This window comes from Cololabis saira, chromosome 11, assembly GCF_033807715.1.
Source record: "Cololabis saira isolate AMF1-May2022 chromosome 11, fColSai1.1, whole genome shotgun sequence".
NCBI classification, from domain to species: domain Eukaryota; kingdom Metazoa; phylum Chordata; class Actinopteri; order Beloniformes; family Belonidae; genus Cololabis; species Cololabis saira.
The window spans coordinates 20606650-20628749 of record NC_084597.1 but is presented as its reverse complement, the minus strand read 5'-3'; the positions used below and the strand labels follow the sequence as shown (position 1 = coordinate 20628749).

At 42.1% G+C, this 22100-nt stretch overlaps 1 protein-coding gene across 1 annotated transcript in view; it reads left to right on the top strand.

Annotated features, from left to right (window-relative positions):
• Positions 1-22100, top strand: part of LOC133454617 (netrin receptor UNC5D-like) — a 288872-nt gene that overhangs the window by 243818 nt on the left and 22954 nt on the right. The window contains exons 5-12 of the mRNA XM_061733339.1: positions 4459-4639; positions 5554-5721; positions 7302-7466; positions 7805-7837; positions 9345-9530; positions 15177-15326; positions 17963-18178; positions 20760-20844. Of these exons, the coding sequence (XP_061589323.1) occupies positions 4459-4639; positions 5554-5721; positions 7302-7466; positions 7805-7837; positions 9345-9530; positions 15177-15326; positions 17963-18178; positions 20760-20844 (1184 nt within the window). The remainder of the gene's footprint in view (positions 1-4458; positions 4640-5553; positions 5722-7301; positions 7467-7804; positions 7838-9344; positions 9531-15176; positions 15327-17962; positions 18179-20759; positions 20845-22100) is intronic.

Here is a 22100-nt window from a genome sequence, read left to right as displayed (position 1 = left end):
TGCAGTACGTGTTCTGTACCTTCAGGAAGACTTTTACAAGATGGAATCGTTTTATCAGCTTCCAGTTTGTCTGCGGGTGTCATATTGGCATATACAGTATGCTTCTAATGGGAGCTGCTGATCAAAGCTTTGAGGGCCAGAGGCAGAGTTTTAAAATGAAATATAAAAGAGTTGCAGAAGAAGGTGGACATGCAGAGGGAAGCTTTATGTGTAAGAGAGTACGAACCAGCAGGACTGTAAGCATTGATTGCATCTGTGAAAATACACCAACCTCACAATTACACAATAACCTCAGAGTGGAAGACGGAGCATCAAAAACTCTGACCAGCCTCCATCCAGCTCAGTTATGGCTTGGTGTTAAGAACCAAGTTGTCAGTATTGGTTGAGTGTTTCAGTGAGACGTCTCTGTTAACAGAAGTCTTCCTTTGCTGCAGAGGGTCAAATCAAATCTGGAATGCACTTTAAATAAATGTTCTCTTCTCCTTTGTGACCATCCGACCGTCTGTGTCTGAGTAATAAAAAGTCATAAAACTTTAAAAGCTCACTCAGCTTGTAAAAAGATTTCAGTCATTTCAATTACCCTAATTTCAGACATAAACTTGCGCGGTTTTTCATAGCAATATTCGGCATGGACAGTTTTACAGCCATGATATAACACAACGCGGTATTGTTCTGTTTTTAAATGTTGTTTTTCATCTCACAACTTTCGTCTTATCTCAAGGCAATAAATGATGCTATAAATGCATCATGTCTTAGTGTGTATTCATTTTCTTTGCAACTTTTCCTTTTTAAAGCATGAACGGAGTTAAAAAGTGGAGCTAGAAAACTAATTTAATGCACAGCTGGGACGTTCAACTATATTTGTAGAATGCATGTGGTGTAACTGTGAAAAAAATATGTCTGTATATTAGTTAAAAAAAACTGATTAATGAAAAAATACTGCTCTATTGATGGCATCGACATGGTTGTCCATCTCATTAGTTTTACTTCCTTCTGACAGAAATTAGATTATCCGGTGCAAAAACTAAATAAGTAAAATGTTTTATGTAGAACAGTGGGGCCCACTGAGTTTTTGCTTAAGGCATTAAAAGCAGCTTTGCAGTGTTATTTCCTGAGGTGACATATTAGTCACTAAAAATTGAAATATTAGCCTTAATGGTCAAATCGTGGTACCTGCCGAGTTCAATTTACTATGAATGTGCATCTTATCTGAATACAAGAGCAGAAGGTTTAAGGTTAAGTTGCAACTCATTTTATTATTCAGTAATGTGAGGAAATGTAGGCAAATAGTTATTAATTTGTTTTATAAATTTACTGTAATTGTTTTCCTCCCTAATACAATATTTTGGTAAATAAGAGTTTGAATGAATTCATAAACAGCCGAGTGTTTTACCACACTGAGCTTGACTTAGTATATACACAAAATTCCTTGTAATTGATTTACGAGGCAGAAGCTCCATCCCTCTTTAATTTATTATGACCTTTTCTCACATCATATTAAAATGAGCACTAATGAAAAGAAGGCAACACAAGAGTCAAGGTGATGCCCGAATCTTGCTTGTGCACTATTAGACAGACTTATGGCCAGATGGTCCAAACGACACTTTCACTTCATTATCAGCTCAACTACAGACTGTGTGACTTGTTGTGATTAAAACGGCCTTCATGGTTGAATATTGTCCAAATGCTGCAAAAAATGATATAAGCTTTGTTAAAGGAACAGATGCTTTACTGTTTGCTGTTTAAATAGATTTGTATGTGATGTACAGAGGCAAGAAATGTATGTGGGCCCTCTGAAATTTACTGGCTTACTGCACTAATTTGCCACAAAATGTGATCTATAATTGTTTATTTATTTATTTATTTCACGATCCAAGTCAAAATAATCAACACAATGTTAAGCTGATAACACAAACTATTTGAATTTCTCGTGTCCCTGCTGGATAAACCCACACACATTCACAGAGCTGGTTAAAACAGAGAGCAAACACATGCTGTTGCTCAAACTTACTTTGGTGCCATTGACTTCAAGTAGAGTCTGGCCCAGACCTGCAGAACATTTAGGAGGAGTTTTGGATTGTTCCGCTTTTCTGAACTGCTTCAGTTCAGAGACGTTTGTAGAATATCTGATGCGGATGACTAATTAAGACGTCGTGCCACAGCATCTCGAAGGGTTAAGGTCTTGCCCCTGTGTGGACCACTCCTGAGGCTCAGGGTCATTGTACTGCTGCCGCTTGACAAACCAACGCCATGTAGGCAAATTTAGGAGTATTCTTAATAACTTTGCAAGGAATTTCTTCTATTTAAAGGGGACCTATTATGAAAAACACGTTTTCTCTTGTTTTAACATATATAAAGTGGTCCCACTCAGCCTGCCAACTCAGAAAAGGAGGAAAGCAACCAAATTATGCTGTGTCTGTAAAGCCATCCAGTGTGATGTGGCTTCTACGAGCCATTCAGATTCTGCTCCCTTTCGTTACGTAATGACAGGAGCGATTTACATCGGTTGGCCTCCGATTCGTGAAACCACGCTCACAACTAACTCCGCCGGCCGGAGCTTCCGCCATTTTTTCGTATCAGTGTATCGCGTCATTCAGGCAGCCAATCAGCACAGCGCCTCATTATCATAGCCTCCCCGTCCAGTCAGAATCCCTCATAGAGAATGAGGTTAGAGAATGGGAAGATAAAGACATGTCTCAGAGGCTGAATTTCTAATTTATTTAGCAAAAACAATCAAAAGCTTGCTTTTAAGACATTCGAGGCCTGTTTAAAATAGGTATTAGATGCAATAATAGGTCCCCTTTAAGCCTTAAACTGACTCGTTCCATAATTTAGTAAAGTCAACTGCTTCGGAGAATACTGGAATGATAAAATACTGAAAGAGGGAAATTATTAAACGAAGGACCGACAGAAGGACCAACTTAATCCCCTCGTGTTTGCTTTGTCTGGAAAACTGTGGAACCAACTGTTGAAAAGGAAAAAAAAACTACATTAAACCATGATGAAAGACTTCTTGGGTCATCAAAAAGAGCAAAAAAAACCGTATCCACTTGTGACAAAATGACCCCTGATGTATTGATTGCTCAGTTGGGTTTTTCATCCAAGGTTTCGAAAGAGCAAAGCAATCTCTTGGTTTGTTGGCTGCTTTCAAATTCCCCTGGACTCTCTTCCCCCCCAAACACATGCGCTCTCTCACACACTGGAGCTCAGCCTTGTGCACAAAAACATGAAACTCCCAGCAGGGCGGAGTTTTAATCCTCAAATACACAGCTATAAATCACAGCCCATGCCTTGCGCTCCAGCTCGTCCCCTTCGATGAACAGCTCGTGCTAGTGGCACATTAACAGCAATTTACAGAGGCAGTCATGCAAGAAAAGGAGCATCAACAGAGCGTCTTTTATTTTGTAATTCCTTATTACCTTCACTAGTGCACGGCCAATTAATTGGTAACAGTGGTGGATGTGACCTACCTGCTGCATTACTCCCTCTCAGTAGCTCATATACCTTTTTTTCTCATTTGGAAAGTTCCCCCTCACAACTGGATCGATCTTACTTAAATCCTGTATTTTATTATTTTAGCTGTTCTATTTATATGAACAAAGATACCACCAATAAAATGAGTATCTTGAATCTTGAAGTAGCTTTTTTGATTTGATTAGATTTTTTTTTTATTAGGGCCCGAGCACTTACAGTGCGAAAGCGAAAGCCCTTTCTTTCTTTCTTTCAAAATATGTTTGTGTCATCGGCAAATAGTATGAATTTCAGTATTTGTGATACTTTACATATGTCATTGATATAGATGATAAACAGTTTAGGACCCAACACTGACCCCTGGGGGACTCCACACTCAATGTCCAAACATTGTGACTGATTTTCTCCCATCTTCACAAATTGTTTCCTTCTTCTTGATTTAACTTTCCTGAATGTTGTAATCTTCAAATGTTGGATTTGTCCATGCGGTGCATTAGTTTCAGCAGACTACCCAGTGAACTGCTAAGTATTATTCCACCTGTTGCAGTTATAAATGCTTGCAAGAGATTTAGTTTGGTTTATCACCGTGTGGAACTTAAAGCTAGGCAATATACAATTACTTCAAAGTATTAAACTACCAGAGCTTGACCCAAATCTTGGAAGTTTGTTCATTATTTGGACATACGGATTTAAATTTGAGTGTCTGTTTTTTTTTCTTGTGATTCAGCGTTGACCGCAACCATGTGGTGAACGTCATTTGCAGTAATAGCTCGTTTCATTTTAGCTCTGACCCAAAACGAAGTGCCAGAGGCCTCAGCCGTGTGGTACAACTTTAGATTAGAAACTGATTCATGGCTGAGAAGTTGGGGTTTTCTTCACCAGCACACAAGCTGCATTCCATGAGACACGCCTTTGCTGTGCACACCTCATTGGGTCACGTACACGTTAATGTCTCACTCCTCTTCTCTTCATACGGTTTTTTTTTAGGTGGTGTGGCTGAAAAATGAGGAGCCTCTAAGCTTTGGCGACGATGGCGTCATTGATAAAAAAGGCGACCATAGTCTGATCATCTCTGAAGCCCGCCTCTCGGACTCTGGGAACTACACCTGCGTCGCCAGCAACATCGTGGCTAAGAGACGCAGCACCACAGCAATGGTGGTGGTTTACGGTGAGACACCACAGTGCAGGTTTTTGTCATTCTCAGATGCTGCATGGAGGGTTTCTTTCTGCTAGAAGGTCATGATGGTTCAGGAGCCATCCAATGCACATGATCAAAGCTGGGATTTCCTCCAAACAAATGCTGCTAACTCCAGAGAATTTCCCAAAGCAATGAATATACAGAGCACAGGCGGATGGTCCTTTTTCACTCTTGAGTCTAATGAGCAGGTAATGGGCCGACGCGCGTCTGTGTTAAACAAGGAGACAGGTACAATATTTACAAGAACGCTGTTATTAATGATGGAAAAGCCACAATGTGGTCAGTGACGCACTCTGGCTTTTATCTGCCGGCACCAAAATGCATTATATAAAACACTTGATGTGGCTGGAGGCCAGCGAACGATGTTTACAGCATTTTTATTGGCCTCGAGAGAGTGAAATTATAATGTCATACTCCCACCATTTCAATTCAACAAAGGGACTCCTTAACTGGAGTGCTGCTGTGCTCATTTCACTGACCTCTTGTCATGTTTTTATTTATTCAGAGAGCGCAATTAGCTGCTGAAGGAATACATCTGCTTCTTTCTGGTTCCCTGTTGCTGAGGCAACATCAATCATTAATTTCCATAATGCCGCTGAAGTCTCTGACAGGCCTGATATTGCCAATAGCCTCAGAGAGATGTATAGGAATGGAACAATAGTTTTTCTTTTGTGATGGCAAATTGAGAAGATTAGTCAGTCGTCCTGAAATACTTCAGGAAACCTCTGAGTAAAACCGGTGCTGCAGTCACCCTGGTGGTGTTTTATGTGACAGGAACTGTGGTGTTGACCACGCAGCGCAGTCCAGTTAATGTTCTTGTATTCGTTCATGCCTCTCCTCTTTTTTTTCTTTTTTTGTTTCCTCTCATACTGTGGCACATGCAGTGAACGGAGGCTGGTCGTCATGGACAGACTGGTCCCCCTGCAACGTGCGCTGTGGTCGAGGTGTTCAAAAACGTTCTCGCACCTGCACAAATCCAGCTCCTCTGAACGGAGGAGCCTTCTGTGAGGGCATGTCGGTGCAGAAGAACACGTGCAACACAGTATGTCCAGGTAACAGCAACGGCTTGGCCTCCTCTGTGTTAGTGAACATCTTGTTTGAGGCCTCGCCTCCATGATCAAACCTGTTCATTTTTGTTAGTCATTTTTACATGGGTTGTAAAATGTGTTTTTCGTCCATGAAGTTGAACAAATAAGACAACGTGGTGACATGCAGTCTGCACATCTAATGCACATCGTGCGATTATTAGGGCCCGAGCACTGACAGTGCGAAGGCCCTATTGTATCCGTAGGACTTTTTTTTTGTTTTTCTCGTTGGCTAACCCTAGCACCAGATGGGTTCGTAGGAATTCTGACTCCAAATCAGGCAAATACATTTTTTATATTATTAAAAACCAAAAACACCATAAGGCCTGAAGACCAAACTGAAACCATAAAAAGGTGTAGGACATAACACTGATCTCCTTATTGCAATTCAATGTTTTGCTGCGTCTACACAAAGCCCCGCCAAAACATAGCTGCTGACGAAGCTCTGCAGCAGATCAAGCAACACGGCAAAAAGCCAAAGGCTTTGGCTGTCGAAAACCCCCCCAGATCCCAATCCGATCAAGCACCCACGTGACACTCTGGAACAAGTACAATCTATAGAGGCCCCACCCCTCAACCCACAAGACCCCCAATGATTGACTGTCAACATCCAACGGTATCAGTCACCACAAGACACTCCCGGTGGGGCTGCAGAGCGAAGGCCCACACAGTGCCATGGATTTAATGTCTGTGCTGATCAGTGTAAATTCAGTAAAATAATAAGCCCATCAATGCTGCAGCTTCTTTAACTTTGCATCCCGGAATAATGTATTTTGCCCTTCTACACTGGAAAAATCATTTGAAACTGTGGGTGGAGCAGAGACGGTGCAGCAAACACACAGCTTACCATTAAACCTGTCGCTTTTCACAAAACTATTCATAAAAAGGGAACTTTCAACTTCAGGTGCGGTTGACGTTTTCAGAGATCATCAAAAATGAATCAGGCTCTGAAACCTCAGAAAAAGTCTATTTAGCTCAGTATGAATGCATCATACGTCTGCACTGGTGATGATGGCTTACATCTGAAATCCAAAGCACTAGACCATATAAAACAACAAATTAAGACAAAATCTCTTGAAAATGAAGAGACTGGCTAACAATAAAAGGGACTCAAGTGAAAGAAACAAACAGCAGTGGCAAACACTCTTTAGAAGAAGTTAGTTATCAAAATTCCTGTTAAGAGAAACTTAAATTTATGATAGTGTAAAAAATTCATCAGTCTAAATAAAATAAAATAAAAAGTTATCAGGGGAAAGCAGGGCACTCTTTCATACATTATGCTCATTGCCTACTGCCTCCTTTTGAAAGATTTTTTCTCCTTAATTTGATTAGCAGGAAAAAAAACAAAGCGGAAAGAAGTCTTGATAACCAGGGACTTTGTCACATACTGCATAACATTTTGGTAGAATGAGGAAGAAAATATTGCGAGCAGTCCCACTGTTACTCTGAAAATGTTTTCCATCAAGTCCCAAAGCCACACGTCTCTTGGTAAGTCTGTCCGTCATTAATGCAAATGAGAAGATTTGCGTTTGTATTTGAACCCTCAGTTGATGGCGGTTGGGGGGAATGGAGCGAGTGGTCGCTGTGCAGTCCAGACTGCGAGAGGCAGCGCAGCAGAGAGTGTACCTCTCCGGAGCCCAAACACGGAGGCCGGCTGTGTGATGGGGTGGCGGTGGCTGCACACAACTGCACGGGCGGCTTCTGCACTCAGAGTAGGTGCCATCAATTCCCCTCCTCGCTTGTAAAGAAAGTCTAAGAAAATACATCCACACCAGCATCATTACTGTCCAACTGTGTTCAGAAATATTATGTAATGTCATTTCAGATGGGCTGTTCATAATATTTTGGCAACGAGGACTAGATAATGATGTTTTTTGTAATCACGCTCATTAACAACATCCTCATCCATCTTCATTATTCACCACCTCGACTTTGCAAGCAGATGCAGTGTGCGTGCACGCATGGATGCAAACACTAGAAATTACTAAATCAACAAACACTTTGAACATGTAATACGCAAACCATCAAACTCATTTTTGTCTCTCTGCAGATCGGAAGCTCCTCCATGACTCCAAGCCACAAGGTGAGTTTTTCCCAGCTTGCATTTTACCAACCCAGTAATAACATCAAATTGACTTCAGTTGACTGATGTGTTAAATGTACAGTATATTCTTGCAGTTTAAATTCAGAACAAATACAAATCAATGACTTTAGGGCTTGGGAATGTCCATTCCATTTTCTACACATGGCTTCGGAAGTCAGGAAAAGGCAAGTAATAAGAAGCCAAACAATACATTGTAACAGTGAATGCCAGAATTTGTAATTCTGTCAGTAAGCAACTATGAATCTGAGCGAACATAAAAAACAGATGGAAGATTGAGGTAAAAAATAAGGGGGCAAGGTCAACCGGGCTGCAAGGGGTTCATAGACATTTTTACCCGTATACTGGCGAAACCCAGGGATTCTTCTTGGTGCCTGTGGGGGGAGAAGGGCCCTGGTGGCCGCTTGTCCTTTCCTGGTACCTTCCCCTGGTTGGATCTGCCATAGCTGCTGCTCCGGGGGTCTTGTGACGGCCTGGTGTAGCGAGAGTGCTAGTAGCAGTACCGGTGATGATAAGGACCACTATTGTTACTAAAAGAATAATCAATTAAATGATTATTATTAGGGCCCAAGCACTGACAGTGCGAAGGCCCTATTGTATCTGTAGGAATTGTTCTCGTTCTCATTTTTATTCTCATTCTCGTTATTTTTATTTTTTAATTTTTAATTGTTGTTCAGGGAAATTAACCATCTACTACTTGATAGTTTGCAAAGATAAAATGTATTTGATATGCTGAAGCAAACGGTCATGTTAAAAGCACATGGTATCTTTATTTGTCCTTTAACACAGTTGTATGTTTGTTTGTCCGGAACTGTAGGAAAGAAAACGTGTTCAGGCTGCCAAAACTTCCCAAGCCCTCAATTAACCTCCTTCTATAGCTGTTAATACAGCTTTGCATATTTTGACAATTTTCTTCCCTGTTTGAGCTTCAGGCTACTTGGAGGATTTTGTGTGTGTCCTGTTTTCGTGCAGCTCTCATTATCTTTCCAGAACAAGCTAGGAACTCCTCTTTCCCACTTTTTCTCTGTCTTTGTGCAGTTGGATGATGCAGTACTGCAGGGAACAGATAGAGCATAATCATTGCCGATGAGCTAATTTAATGAATTGGTTTTGTCACATTATCCCAGTGGAGCACGGTGCCTCCAATACCGAAGCCAAGCGGCGTTTAAAATGACAGTCAGGTGCTGGGTTGATTATAATCGCCTTCTGAGGTTCCTCATTAGTAGCCTTAACGCTGCAGAATGGAACAATGGAGCTGTGTATCAGGAGGCAAAGGAGGGGAAGGAAACAAAGAAGGCACGGATGCAGTTTGAATTCAAGGTAGACTTGCTTCCACAAACTACTTCCACAACTTTAACTTGGCTGATATTCCTCAGCAGCACAGATTTTAGTTTTTTCCTGGGGTAAATGGCTTGTGGAATCCTAATTAGACAGTGGAAACAAAAAGTCAGAGATTTTTCTTTTCTTTTTCTAATTTTATCATTCTTAGATGGGGAGAGCGCTAATGATGTGGCCCTGTACTCAGGCCTGGCCGCAGGCGTGGTGACGGTGGTGCTGTTGATCATTGCCGTCACTCTTTACCGGCGGAGCCAGAGCGAGTATGGCGTGGATGTCATCGACTCCTCCGCCCTCACTGGGGGTTTCCAGTCCTTCAGCTTCAAGACCTCTCGTCAAGGTGAGTCTGTGCCCGACCAACATGGTTGCAAACCAAGTTTTGACTGTTATAAAATGAACTTTTTGCATCTTGCAGTAGCTTATCTGGTGAAAAACCGAGGGACTACACCCAGCTGCCTAGTCCAACACAAACCAGGTACAGATGACAGGTGCAGTTCCTTGACTGGCCACTGGGGGCTTGCTCCAAAATCTCCAAGATCTCCGCTGACTTCCATGTTAAAATTTCCAAGTCTGCAGCAGCAACACACCCCATCAGGCAAAATGATTGTATACAGTGGCCATTAGCATGCTGTCATTACTTTAGCTACTTAGCACTGCTCTGGCTGTGACTGAATTAATTTTCACACATTTAACTATTATATATTTAAAATATATTTACACAAATGTGTGTATCGTGCCCTTAAACTACTATGTGCACTCTTATTTTAGTAACCTCGATTTCTGTGAAAAAATTAATATTTGCTAAGAACTACATTTCCCTAGAGTCATGCTATACAGCTTTATGCTAATCAGCGCCATATTTGTAGTCACATTAGTTTGGATTAACCCTAACGTATAAAAACGTTTAAAAAAAACATATATCAATTGAATATATCTATTATGTAGTGCATCTGAAATAGTAACTACATTTTATAGAGATGGTGTATGTTAAGGAATTGTAAATTCCTGCCGGGTGGGGGTCGTTGGCCTGGAGGGTGAGGGCCTCCTGGCCATGTGTCCGGCCCGGACCGGGTGGCCGGGGATTGCCTGGGTCGCGGTCCGCCTCCGCGGATCTCTGGCTGCTTCTTCCCGGGGGGGGGGGGGGGTCCTCGCTGGTGGTGGGTTGCCTCCCTCCGACTTCTCCCCTGTGGGGTTGCTGGTGGCCTGGGTTCCGGGTTCTTCCTTGTCGGCCTCTGGTCTTGCGGGTGGCGGGGTTACTCCCCCCCCTCCCCCACTATAGATACACTTCAGGTGGAGCTTTGTTTGGTTTATTACACACACACACACACACACACACACACACACACACACACACATACACATACATACACATAGCTACTTAGGCATATACACACTCACGCACACCACACACACACATAGCCACAAAGACATGTACACACGCATGCACACATATACCCACACACACACACACACACACACATATAGCCACTCAGTTACATACATATACACACACATGACAGTGCGAAGGCCCCCCCCCCCTTATCCACCCATATCCATCTATCTCCGCTCGTCACTCTATGACGTAGAGGGGACGCCCAGGGAATTCCCTGTGGTTGACGAAATGGGAGAACAATGAATTTAAATATCGCCTGTCTCCACTTCCTGGTTCAAAAGCAATTAAAAATGATATTTTGTGGCTGGACGATGCTCTGATTAAGGTCTTGTTAGGTTAAAGCACCACTTATGATTGGTTAGAAGTAGGAAACGCTTGTGGTTTTTGCTACAAATAATAATTTCACATCACTTACGCCACCTCCGTCGTCATGGCGACAGCAAACAACATGGTTAAATACTCGAATTTACGTTAAATACTAGAAAACATGGATTAAATACTCGCTGTCAAAATAGTGTTAAAAATCATCAAAACACCATTAAAACACTGTTAAAACAGCATTAAAAACATGCTTTTACAAACTGACAGTAACTTGCGCGTCAAAAACTCATAACTTAACCACTATAATAAAGAATAATATGTACATAATAATAATGTAATAATCCGTCTATATATCATGACAACGGATCCCAATTGACTTCGCATAGGTACAATATCCATGGTGCTCACACAGAATTGTATCATTTCCGTGCTGGTGCCACGGAAAATAGTAGTGAGAGGTCGTGGGCATTTCACAGATTTTTGTGAGATCTGGTTGTACTTGTCATATAGACGGATTCTCTGAAGGTTTACTACTCATTCTAGTTATTTGTGATTATATTCACATTATGCTGTAGATTATCAGGATACAGAAAAGTACAGCATCTTAGAGTCTATCAATCAGATAAGACATGATGGGCCTTTATAGATTCATACTAACACAAAATCCCCTAAGCACGCATCAGTCAATTTGCCATACCTGCTTCCTCCTGATCAGAGTCAAGCGGGGGATGCAGGAGCTTATCTCATCTTATCACACTGGACATGTCATGTCATGTCAGGCAAACCAGGTAGAAAGCCATGCATGCCCTCTCTCTGTTGTAGTCAATTTAGCATCATGTATTTACCTAACGTGCATGTTTTTGGCGAGTGGGATGTCAGACCTGGTGAACACTGCAGCCCAATTTCATAAACACCAAAATATGATTAACAGGCTTTGTGTAAAATGTGTGATCTGTCAAAGCGAACTGAAGCTGGTTGATGCTGTAACACATGACTGCAACATACAGTCATGTGGAGAAGTATGGCCCAGCGTCAGACAGACGACTTTATGTGTGTCTCTAGTACTCTTGGGAATGCAGGGTTTATGCAAGGTGCACAGATTCTGTAGAACAACCCCAAATCATGTTTGACAGTGTGTGCGAGAGATGTTTCAGCTGAAGTTCCGTTTGGTTTTCACCAAACATGGCCGTGGGCGTTAAGGCCAAAACACCGAGATGTGGGTCCTGAGGTTTGTGCATTTATTTAAAGTTTGCACTATTTATCCTTTGCATAAATGAATTGACACGTCCACGCCTGAGAGGATGAGAAGCCTTATTGATTGAGAAATATTGTTCGTTGTTCTTCCTCTAAAGTTGTAATTGCCTAATAATAAGAACCAATATGATCAAATGTAATTTGTTACGTTTTTACACAGAAAAAATGACTGTGTATGCATTATTAGTTGTTAAGAAAAACCAGACTGCCTTTGTCTCCTTTAAAAGTTTTTTTGACATGGACTCTCATTTGTACATAATACAAAAAGATGGAGACTAAGAACGCTTGGCATGGAATCTTTTTTTATTTATTCTGAAGAGCCTCTTGACTTTGTAAAGATGCAAAAATGTTCTTTGCATTTGACTTTGCTTTGAGAGGTTGTCTAAGAGCAGTTAAAAACAAGTGCACTTCTCCAATCAGTTTTCACATAACTACACCACACAAGTGTAAAAATGAATTCATTTGGATTCTCCACACAGGCTTAAGTCCAAACAGACACATGCATGGGGAAAGAAATACTCTCTTTTGCATATTGTGTGGGTGATATAATCTTTTTCCAACATTTTGTACTTTTTTACCAACCAAACTGAGTGAAATCAAAGTTAAAGTGCACGCCGTATGGCAGCATTTGGTTTATTGGGGCACTGATGTCAGAAGACATGCCTAGTACGTCTCAGAGACATTGCAGGCGAAGCGACGGCAGCCTGATGGGGAACCCTTGAAAATCAAGTGAACACGGCAGTTTTCTCCTGATAAAACACTTGAAAGGCATTATGGTCTGAACGTCATTGCATGGTTTAATCATCAGGTTCAAACATCAGGGGAAAACATAGTTTTGTTCAGTTTTTTTAGTTTTGTGTAGTAAAATACTTTAAATACCCCACGCACCTGTCTACAGCGCTGAAAATCAGCATCAACAACATGTTAAATACAGCCAATAATTTCTGAGGAAGATGTTTTTATTGTCTTTTATTTCAAATGAAAAACTGTAAGTATACTTAAATTAACGCCATTGTATCCATGCCGTTTGGATTTAAGTGCAAAATGAATGTAATGTTTCTTTTAAACGTCCTGCAGAAATGAATCATTCTGTCACTTGGAGCTTTTTTGGGAGGTTTTTATAGTCTGTTATTGTACAAATCTCCAAAAACATATAGTTTAACAAACATTAAATTTAGTGGCCTTAGCTGCAAAAATATGTAAACAAAAACACTGTTTGGTCATAAGTTCAGTCTTTCTATTGTTCCGATAGTCGTTCCTATACCACGTGTTCAGTAAACTGCTTAATCTACCTTTTATTAATTTTCACAACAAAAGCACTTTACATAGAATACGAATCCAATATAGTCCAATCAATGATGATTCAGTTAATGTATTCCAGTTCAGTCAATCCCATTAAAGCAATTTATTGAAATAATCTATTCATTGAAAGCAAAAAAAGCTACAGAGAGAAAAAAGAGTGTAGCAAGGAACCCAACAAATTCCTTTAAATCTTGACTTTGGTGCAGTCTCTCACCCTGGGCGAACACTCGGCACCAGATGGGAAAGAAACCTGGGCAACAGGAGTAAAATACTCCAGCAGAACCTAACTCAGGGAGGGTGCCCATCTGCCTCGTCTGGTTGGGGGTCCGAGATGACGGGAAAAGGAACAACAACCAGACATATCTGCCTCTGGGATACAAAAGGAGACCCTGTTAATTGTAACAAAAATGACTTGTGTCGTGTTATGTGTAACATCACACCTCCCCAGAACAACCTGGGCCAGCACATCATGAGAAACAACACACACACACACACACACACATACACACCGCCTCTGTCGAGCTTCGCAAGATTTCCTTTCTGGCTTTTATGAATGCAGTAGATCCATATGCCTCCATGTGGTCAGAAGTGGAATTGCTACATAGAGTGCCTTTAAGCTGTAAAGGCTTACAACTTTAAATACTAGAACTCTCTGTGGGGTAAAAAATGCTGACATTATGAGGCTTTTTTGTTTGTTTTTTGGAAGATCTGTCATGTGAATGAGTGTTTCATTCAATTATTCATGATTACATAATAGGAAATGGTATTTATTGGTGTTTTTTAGGTTCTTTACACTGAGCCCTGAAGGAAAAGCTTTTGTGGTCTTCTATCTCCAAACACACTCTTTTTCTCTTTTTCACCCTACAGATTGAGGCATATTTTTACGAGGCAGGCATTATGTTTGGCCGCAGCAGGGACCCTCAGCGGGGCATAATAAAGTTAATTTTGATAAAACAGCAGGAGGCAGTGGGAGCTTTAATCTTGGTCTCTGTTCACTGTGTTAGAGGGGCTAAATCAGCCAAAACTCCATGATATCCTGCATGCCCTTCCGTCTTCGTGTGTCGCACAGCGACATGCTGCTACAGTAGGCTTCTGGTAATTATCACCTCCCTTCTTTGTTCCAGCCTCTTTCTTCATCGTGAGGTTCTGTGCGGGCAGTTCACCCGATTCCCAGTGAAATGCTTTGACACTTCCCATTTCTTTGCTTTGATTACTTGCAACAGCTGTATCCTCTGTTGTCTCTCCACGACCGTTCAAGCAAGTGTCAGCCAATCAGCGATAAATAAATTTTTCTTAACAGGGGAAGGATCAATAGATGAACCAATTTTTATGGGTTTTGTTTTATTATTTCATCAATCTGTGTTGTAATTCAGATACAACATACATGGAGATGGCTCTGGTATGAGTCACAGTAGTGACAGATGAAGATGTACTGTAAATATTCAGGTAATAAACTAAACCATTCCCTTTAGAACTCTGCAGCAGTAAAGTGATTTTATGCTATTTTTCATATAATGACAACCTGTCTGTCGCTGTACAGTAGCCATTTTTTGTTTCCATGGTGACAAAATTATAACGATTCTAACCACTACATAAGAAGTAATTGACTTGACGTACCCTTTAGGTTTGAAATATTGGAAATAGAGGTTGACACAAAAAAAAAGCCTATTAATGATCTCCGGCTCCTGACAATATTGTTTTCTTTGTGTTTTTCAGCAAACCCCCTTCTTATTAACTCGTCCATGCAGCCTGATCTGACGGTGTCTCGTACCTACACGAGCCCCATGTGTTTCCAGGACTCCATTGACAAGGAGATAATGGCAGAGCACACGCTCCTTCACCCGCTGCCTGATCTGAAGGACAAAGGTTGGAAAACAGAGCTCCACAAAAGCCTGTAGACGTGTAACACAGCTGCTTTTAGGAAGGGAACAGATGTAGGACGGTGCGCACTGGTACATGGTGTACATTGGTGCCTCGCTTTGACCGTCCACCAATCCACTTCTCAAATGTTACTGTTGCTACGAAAGCTTTCTGAACTCGGATGGCGCAGGGGCTATTATCATTTAATTTAGACCCAACACTGAGCGGACACCCTTATGTTTTCCTTAGTCACCAGGATGAAATTAATCCCAGAATTAGATTGAAAACAGTTCAAGTTATAAAGAGATGCTGAGTCTCTTCAGCATGAGATGCCCTTCAATTTCCTTTTCTTCCAGTTTATTTTTGTTGTTCCAACTCAGAACAAGTGTCATCTCCTGACACTTTAGAGAAAGTGGCGCCCAACTCTGCCGTCTCTGGATATGAAGCAGTTTCAGTCCAGATTTTCCCATTTTGGGATCTGTGACGGTGGAATGAGTTGCCCAGAAAACCCACAACTCTTCTAAAACAATCATAACAATAAACGGCTTAATAAAAGTGATGATTTACCTAAAAATCGACTCCTTTGAGGTCTTTGAAGTTTGTTTTTGTCCTCTTAGATGATGGTCGAGATATCAATGAACTGACATTGACTCAAATATGAATACAAGTTATCATCTAAGGCTCAGCTCCAGTAGCAGAACAGAAGATTCTCCCAAACCCCCTATTATATTTTTTGTCACGATTTTCTAAACCCTGTGCAATTCCTGTTTCCTTTCTCTTTCTCTCTGCCACAGCAGCAGTCGCAGGTCGTCAAATATGTGTTGATATTGCTACAGCTCTCCACTCGCGTCTTCTGAAATGAATCCTTACACCAGGATTTGTTATTACACCAAAGCTTTTACCTTGTTCCTCTAAGCCGTCTTAGGTAAACGTGTGCACTAAGTGATTTGATTATAATGGTAAAAGTAATCACACTAAAAGTGAAAACCCAGTTAGGTCCGTCCCATACACCTGCCTCATCCGGACTTAGCAATCAGCATGTGTCGAGTGTATAAAATATCGGGGGGTTTTATGGGGCAGCATTGGATCAGTAGCTGAATCACAGTGAACCCTATTAATGTCGATGAAGGACCAGAAGTGTAACTTGTATGATAAGAACTGCTGTTTGAGCGGGAATGAGGAGTCCACCAGAACCCTCAGAACCAAGACGAGGCTCAGAACATTTCCTGATTGTCCCGTTTAGAGTGAAACAGGAATTGCTCTCATGCAGCAGGTCTCCGTTTGGCTCCATGACACTATGAATCCCAGAAGGGAGGTTATGCAACATCCCATAATGACGGTGTGTGTGCGGATTCTCCCAGATTCTCCCTCTGATTCTCCGCTGTCTCATAAACAAGATGGCAACAGATCAAATGCTCAGCTCCAGACTTCAAAGCGCATGTTCACAAACCAGCGATGACGAAACAGTGACTGCAGGTTACATTCAGCTGTGATTCTGTCAAGGGGAGGGCTTTAAGCACAGAAACATTTTGGCGCCCCACCCCCCTACATACTTGCTCTTTAAAGTGTCTTGTTGTTTAGTTTTTGCCTTTGACATCATCATACATAAAAGTTTATTTTGATGAACTTAGTTTCATAATGAAAAGCGGAAAAACAAAAACAATAAAGGAATCAAATGCTGTTTTTTGCCTCTTCTATTTTAACATCCTTACAGAGAAATCAGCTTTTAAATCAACTTATGCTTAAAATACTGCGGATACTTAACATAAATAAAATTTTCCATGCACAAATACACAAATAAATAATAAAAACACTTAATTCTTTTTTTAAACTTTTTTAAAGATGCTTTAAACTGGTGGATTTTCTTTTTAGTTCATCTTTTAACATTTTTAAGAATAAATATGAAGACTTACTTTTAATTCAAAGAAGACCTGAATAAAAACTAGAAAGATCTTATTTAATACTTTAAATAGGATTTCCAGTATTTTTTGTGTACACATCAATATTAGAGTGTTGTGCATCTGTTGATTCATAATATCCAAGCTTATTAATTATTCACGAGGCTCTTATTAAATATTCAGCCTATTATCAAACACACCAACTGCTTTTACAGCCAAAAAAATAACACTGTTGCAGCCGGACACAGAAATCAAGTCTATGAAGATTAATTCCTTAAAGCTCAAGCTTTTTATGCCTAAATTCTACCGAGGCTTGTGTGTTATTTTTGGCTGGAAAAACCCAGGCTGACAGTGTCTAAATGTGTTTTATTCTTCATTTATGTTTCATGTACAGTCTGTGGTGTCAACAGCCCAAAGAAAAACTCCACTCTTCAAGCTCTTCAAATGCAAAGTGTCGCTCTCACCATAGCCCCGGGCTTATTGTTTCAGCTGGAGGCAGAAGCCTTAACGGGGGCAGGTTTGCTGAGCCCGGCCTTGCTCGATGTTTGGCGACTGGCTCGAATCACAGTCAGCTGGAGAGTGGTGGCTTTTACTTTAAACGTATCTTAAATGTAAATAAAGCTGTTTGCCTTTTCTGTTGCAGAGAAGAAGAAAAAAGAAATGTGTTAAACGGATAAACTGGTGCCAGTTTATGAACAGAGTTTCAAGTTGAACCAAATCACTGCGCTTTCATGGTGTCTCCAGGGCTGGCAGAAAGGGAGTATCACGTAATGTCCCACCCGCAGACGTTTCCACGGGGCTTGACTCCAGACTACAGAGGGGTTGCAGTGGGGACGACTCTGGGCAGAAGAAGCAAAAACATTTTCACTGCGCAACTCTCGCTAACGCCCAGCAGACCGCTGCATAAAGCCGCTGCGGTGTTTGCCCATGCTGGAGGCAAGCTGGTGGTACCAAACACAGGTGAGCCAACTGCCAGGCAGTTTGATTTGATATGGCCGTGATTATAACTTAAGTCACTAAAACACAGGGGGCACGGTGGCGCAGCTGGTAGTGCAGCCAGCAAGAAGGTCCTGGGTTCAATTCCCGCCGGGGACGATGTGGGCGCAGAATGCGTGTTCCCCCGTGTTCCCTTGGGTAGCTAATGGGAGCACACAGTCCTGGGTTATACATGCCCCCTCTGGCCAGCCGGGGCGCCAGATGGGGTGGGGAGGATCTGGCTGGAATAACGTGATCCTTCCACGCGCTACGTCCGGCGAGAGAATCCTCACCCTGACTGGTGAAAAGAAGCGGCCTGCTCACTCCTCAGGTTAAGGAGGAGACCTGAGCTCAGTGCAGGGCCCTCCCTGGGTTGGCAGAGGGGAGCAATGCCCGGGACTGTTACTTAGGTATGAGCACTGGGTGATGAAATGGGTAAAAAATCGTGGATAAAAACCTTAATAAAAAAAAAAAGTTACTTAAAGCTTTGAATCTTATCGCACAGTGCAGATGATGGATTTCAAGCGTTTCAAAATTGCAAAAATGTCATTGACTGATCAAGTATCAAGATTATAATCGAAGTATTAACTGTAAAGTACAGATAGTGTCTTTAACAATTCTAAATACTTACTTTGGAGGATTACATCAGCTTAATGTACTTTAAAACTATAATTCACTTCCAGAAGAGCTGTGACACTGTCAAATCTAAATAAATCCACTTCATCACAAAGACGAGGTCTGCGTTTCCCGATCATGTTTTTGCACGTGGCCTTAAATCTGCACTTGTTGACGGACTGGAAAACACGACTTTAATACAATCTGACCATATATATGCTCAGTGTTGTCCCATACACACAGAGATTCCTCCAGATTTTTAGAATCTCTTGAGGAACTTTTGCACTGCAGGTGATGAAATATTCAAAGTTTTCACAATTTTACACTGAGGAACGTTATTCTAAAATAATTTCCCACGCTGCTGTTCATGTATTGCAGAACCTCTGCCCCTCTTTAAATCTGACCGACCATATACGCCGCATGATTTTAGACCCTTGTGACCTATACCGCTCTTTACGTCGTACACTAGCGTAAAAGGTGGTCATTTGTTGTATCCAACCATCCAATATCTTCCATTAATCAGAGTTTGGGTCATGGCCTAAGCAAAGAAACCCAGACCTCCCTCCTCCTCCAGCTCTGCCAGAAGAACACCAATGTATTACCAGGCCGGATGAGACGCATAACCACTCCAGCATGTCCTCGGTTTGCCTCAAGGCCTCGTCCCGGTTGGACATGGTCAACACACCTCCCGAGGGATATGTACTAGTTGTCCAACTCAATTGGTTCCTCTCAATGTGTAGGAGCAGCAGCTCTACTCCTAATTCCTCTAGAGATGAATGACATTCCCAGCGTAAGGGACGGTGTTCTTCTTTTTGGTCGCTACCCACAGTTCATGACTGTAGGTGAAGATAGGAACATGGCTTAACTGGTAAACAGAGAGTTTTGCCATATAGAACAGCTCTGAGCTCACCCCAAGAGACCGGTGCAGAGTCTGCACAACTGTCGACGCCCTGCCCATCCACCCGTCCATCTCCCATCTCTTCCACCTGTTCAGAACTCCTCCACTTAAGGTGGCACCTCTCTCGCAACCTGAAGAAAGGGGATTAGACCCTTTTCCAACTGAGATTTGGAGGTGCTGATTCTCAACACCACGAGTTGATGATTCCTGATCAATGACGCCCACAGAAACGCATCATCCATAGGAACCAGATATGAAATCCTGATGCCTTTGAACCTCCAATGCATACCTCAGGGGGCACAGTGGAAAGCCTTGAAGTCAACCCCCACCCCCCTTCCATCGTAGAGGGACCTCAAGATGCCTTTTTAACCCAATCATGTCACCGACCCATTTCTAATTAACCCTCATTGTTGCAGGTATTTGTTTCTAGTAGTGCGTCCTTGCCAGGCTTTTCTTGCCAATGTCCCAAATTTTCTAACTCACGTTGGTGTCGTCGGATTCAAAATTATGTTGAATCCCACAACATTTTATGAATGCAATATGGGCTTGTAGGAGATCTGCAAATCCTTGCATTCTGGTTTGATTTACATTTGATTTACAACTTCTGTTGATTCCGAATTGTATCATGATTTCCGCTTGAACTTCTGAAACCGTATCAAGTACAGTGTAGTGTGAAGTGTCGGGTGACGTAAACCTTTTTCTGTTCGGTCTCATACATTATTCAGACAGCTCTTTTCTCGTGGCCTACATTCATCATCTTGTCCCTCAAGGGGGATTTATCTACTGCCAGATTGGCAGTAATTGTTTATGATCCTGTACAATGCTGTCTATGTTCATGTGCGCTTGTGTTTAAGAAGGAAACAGTCTGGAGACAAAGAGCACGCTGGCAGCTTTGATTCACAAGGCCTCTGAGGGTTGCTTCCGTCGCCTTTTTCTGAGGCCGTTGCCCTTGCGGCTGTCGCTGAAGAGACCTGACAGTTGAGCAGGTGTGCATCATGTGTGTGCGTGTCTGGCTGCGTGCTGATCAGCTCTTGCATGCCTCTTTCTCTGCAGGTATCAGTCTGCTCGTGCCCCATGGGGGGATTTCCGAAGACACTACGTGGGAAATGTACATGAGCATCAGCCAGGAGGACAGCAGGTGAGGGGCTTCGACTGAGCTGGTGCAGTCTGCTTCTCGGGGTGCTTTTTTTTTTTTTTTTATCTGTCAGCCCCCTTTCTCAACACATCTCACATCCATGTTCTCCACTCATTCACACTGCACAGCCACTCAAAGATAAATACTTACCGTCTCAATTTGAGACCACATGCGGAGATGCAATGTACACATACGTGCATGCAGATGCACACGTTCCCACCCAGCATGTGGTCTTTTTTATCTTGCATACACTACAGGGGAGGACATGATGTGCTACAAATTCATTGGCAGACTTCGAAAGATTGCATTACTGCTTTAAGTAGCTGTCTCAGTGGAGAAAAATACACTTTACCACTCTGGCCGCCTGTTTTGTGCCTGTAGCCGTGACGGTATCTTTTACCATCTTGACTGGCTGAAGTAGGGATATTATGCTGCTTTGTGATGTTGTGAACTCTGAAAAGTCAAAATAATAGCTGATATTGATCTGTTTTTTTTTGCTTAGACATAGGTAAGGCATGGTATGCTGCAGAATTTAGATGCAGCAGGAGTCTGCTGCTTCAACTTTGTTGTGGAGATTTTCCACAAAGCTCAAGGAGAAAATGCCACTGCGGATAAGACCCGTTTGAAAAGGGAATCTAATACCTTTGACTCCCCTGCAAGGGGGCATCAAAGAGAATCTGACAAGCAGAAGTCAGTATTTGGGCATGTTCTTGATTTAAAGCAGGAGGTATGATAATGTCAATATGTCCGCGTGAATCCAGCAAGCAAGATATTGCCCTAACAGCACTACTAACTGTCTGTGCTTCTCTCTGAAAGTTGATTTCCAAAGGAGAATCAAAAGTGACATTTAGTGCCATCTCCAATTCCGCTGTCAGCTCGCTTCACTTCCACCCACCCATTAAGTGCCTCAGGTCATGAGGGAAAGGCAACATACCCAAGGTCATATATAGGCTCAGAGCTCCTTTTATGAGCCAGTTGCACACTCCCCTGCCTTAAGTCTCTCCAGTTCAGCCAAACTATTCCCCTCTAAGCTGCTGCTTTGCTCTGATAAGCCTGATGCTGTTTACTTCCCTGGCTGTCGTATAGGTAGCTGCAGGAGCTGCGCACAGCTGAGCTGTCAGTCAGAGCCTATCTTCTGACAGCCGCAGAGTCCACAGGAGAAATTGGATCTTTTCTTCCTATTCAAACCTGGGCCATCTACATAAGACATTGCTTTCCTTTGCAAAGAATAGGAATCGATCAGCTCCGGCTCAGTTTCA